Here is a 2418-nt window from a genome sequence, read left to right as displayed (position 1 = left end):
TCTCCCTCGGGGGCCTGAGAGCCCGGGGCTGCCTCACCCAGACCCACGTCTTCCCGCTGTGCACCCAGGAGAAGAAGCAGCGCCGCGCCGAGAACCTGAAACGCCGCCTGGAGAACGAGCGCAAGGCCGAGATCGTCCAAGTGGTGAGTGGCGCCCCGTCCATGCCCCCTGCCCCCTGCCTCCTGCCCCTCCCTCTTCCAGGCCTCCCTCTCCCTGGGGAGCAGGGGAGACTCCAGCCTCATCACTGCTTTGCCCTCGCACCCCCAGATCCGAAACCCCGCCAAGCTCAAGCGGGCGAAGAAGAAGCAGCTGCGCTCCATCGAGAAGCGGGACACGCTGGCCCTGCTGCAGCAGCCGCCCCGGCAGGCAGCCAAGGTCTGAAAGGGACGCCGGAGGTCCCTGGAGCCAACCACGCGTCAGACGCGGCACCTCGGCCGCTGTCACGCGCCTCTGCCGGGCCCGCACTCCCACTCCGGCTCCGTGGGCGGGACCCACTCTGGATGGGGCCCTGAGCCTCTGGGACTCTCAGGCAGGTCTCTGTGGGACAGCCCAGAGGGGGCCGGGCCCTGGCAGAGGTTGGGGGGCCGGGGGAGGGTCAGCTCCCTCCCCTCCTTCCCCAAGTGCCTTCAAGCCCAGGAGAGCCCGTTCTGCCTCCTCGGGAAGCTGGTGCCTGAAGGGTGACTCCCCCAAATGTGCATGTTCTGTCTCAAGGTCTGGGCCCGTCCCAGACCAGGAGGCCGGCAGGGAGAACCCAGCTCCCCATCCCTTCCCGAGCTGCTGTGCACCTCTGCACCCACTGAGCCCACTGAGCCCAGCTCCACCCACTTTCAACACTGAAAGGTGGAAAGGGGAGGTTGCAGGGTTCCCCTCCAGCCCCTCTCCTGTACCAGCCTCTGCAGAAGCCCCAAAGATGTGCCGAACTCACGCCCATCCAGTCTACAAGCATATTTATTGAGCACCTGCTGTATACAGGCACAGCACAGGTGCCAGGGAACGCAGATGAGTCGCTGCCCAGGAGCTCTCACTCCCACGGAGCAAACAATAAACAGTGTATTGCGCAGCAGGTGGCAGCAGTGCAGTGATTAAAGCGGGGAGGGGCCTGGGCGAGAGGTTCCTAAGGATGTCTGTCTGTCAGCTGTACAGCGGCTGTTCAGTTTGCTGGTTACCTGCTGTGGGCTGCCCTGCCTGGTCCTGGGAGTGAGCAGTACACCTGCCCAGACTCCAGGGGCCCAGCCAGGGGGTGGCACAGGGAGCACGGGCTCTTCCACTAATGCCCCAGGATGCAGAGTCCAATGTGCGGTCTGACCTTGAGTCCCCGGCAGGCGGAGGAAGGAGACCTGCTGTCCTGGGCACACAAGCGCCTGTGTGGTCGGAGGTGGGCGCTGCAAGGCTCTTGGGGTGACCAGCATTGCCTGCGCGGCGTGCTTGGGACACCAGGCACCCAGAGGTGCACATTAGCTAGGGATACGGGCCGTGACCCGCAGCTGCTGTGCACATGAAATACTCCAGACCGAGGAGCATCCGTGAAGACACCCACTGCACATGGCTAGCCTAGTTCCCAAACACTTGACCACGGCACCCCTGTGCTTCTCCACCTTTAACACTGAACAATGCTGGGCCAGTGGGTGGAGATGGGGCCCCCACAGTCACCGTCTCCATCAGCTGGGGTGCCAGGCTGTGCTCTCACCACTGCATAGTAACTGAGCGAGTGAACTCGGTGGTCAGCGGGCGGACTCTGCTCTGGGCAAGTCACTAACCTCCCTGCACCTCCATTTGCGCGTCTGTAGCAACGGGCTGAAAGGACCCGTCCTCCACAATGTGGGCAAGGTGCCCGGCTCAACATTGCTCCGCAGCCTTAGACTGGAACAGTGCTCCCCAACCTTCCTCACTCCTCTACTCCAAAACCACATCACTAGTTTCTGTAAAAAAAAAAAAAACCGCCCCCTCCCCCCAAATCTGGTAAAGTTGAGCCCCAAGGAGATGCGTCCTGTGTGCCTTAGGGCGTCCTGCCCTGGCTGGAGGAGTCTTAGGATCTTAGCCCCACGTGGTGGGTGGACCAGCGGCACCGACTGGGACATCGCCTCCTGGGCTTGTTAGCAACGCAGATCTCCGCGCCCGCCGGGCTGCTGGCAGACTGCATGGAGGTCCCTAGGCGGCGCGCAGGGAGGTGTGCGGTGGCTGTAACGCTGTTGAAAAGGCTTCACTGAGCCACGCGGGCACTTTAAAATGCAGACTCCCGGGCCTGCCCCTGGGACACGCTCTCCGAGGCCGCGCCCGGGGATCTTCATTTTAACGCCGGTGCCTCCCGGATGCCTGCGCTGGTGCCTTGCAGGGGGACGGCGATGCCGGCCGCGCCTCTAATCCGAGGTGTTGCTCAGCTCCCGGTTCAGGGGGCCCCTCTCCTCCTGGGGTCCCTGG

General features: G+C 63.6%; 2 protein-coding genes across 2 annotated transcripts in view; one reads left to right on the top strand and one right to left on the bottom strand.

Moving 5' to 3' along the window:
• CCDC86 (coiled-coil domain containing 86) overlaps positions 1-1977 on the top strand; it is a 3669-nt gene extending 1692 nt beyond the window's left edge. The window contains exons 2-4 of the mRNA XM_014539184.1: positions 69-143; positions 268-384; positions 445-1977. Of these exons, the coding sequence (XP_014394670.1) occupies positions 69-143; positions 268-381 (189 nt within the window). The 3' untranslated portion in view covers positions 382-384; positions 445-1977. The remainder of the gene's footprint in view (positions 1-68; positions 144-267; positions 385-444) is intronic.
• A 380-nt stretch (positions 1978-2357) lies between these two features.
• Positions 2358-2418, bottom strand: part of PTGDR2 (prostaglandin D2 receptor 2) — a 3397-nt gene continuing 3336 nt past the window's right edge. Inside the window, exon 4 of the mRNA XM_014539194.1 lies at positions 2358-2414. Coding sequence (XP_014394680.1) covers positions 2358-2414 — 57 coding nt within the window. The remainder of the gene's footprint in view (positions 2415-2418) is intronic.

Source organism: Myotis brandtii, unplaced genomic scaffold (genome assembly GCF_000412655.1).
Source record: "Myotis brandtii unplaced genomic scaffold, ASM41265v1 scaffold2089, whole genome shotgun sequence".
Classification (NCBI taxonomy): Eukaryota; Metazoa; Chordata; class Mammalia; order Chiroptera; family Vespertilionidae; genus Myotis; species Myotis brandtii.
This window is presented reverse-complemented; position numbering and strand designations above follow the sequence as displayed.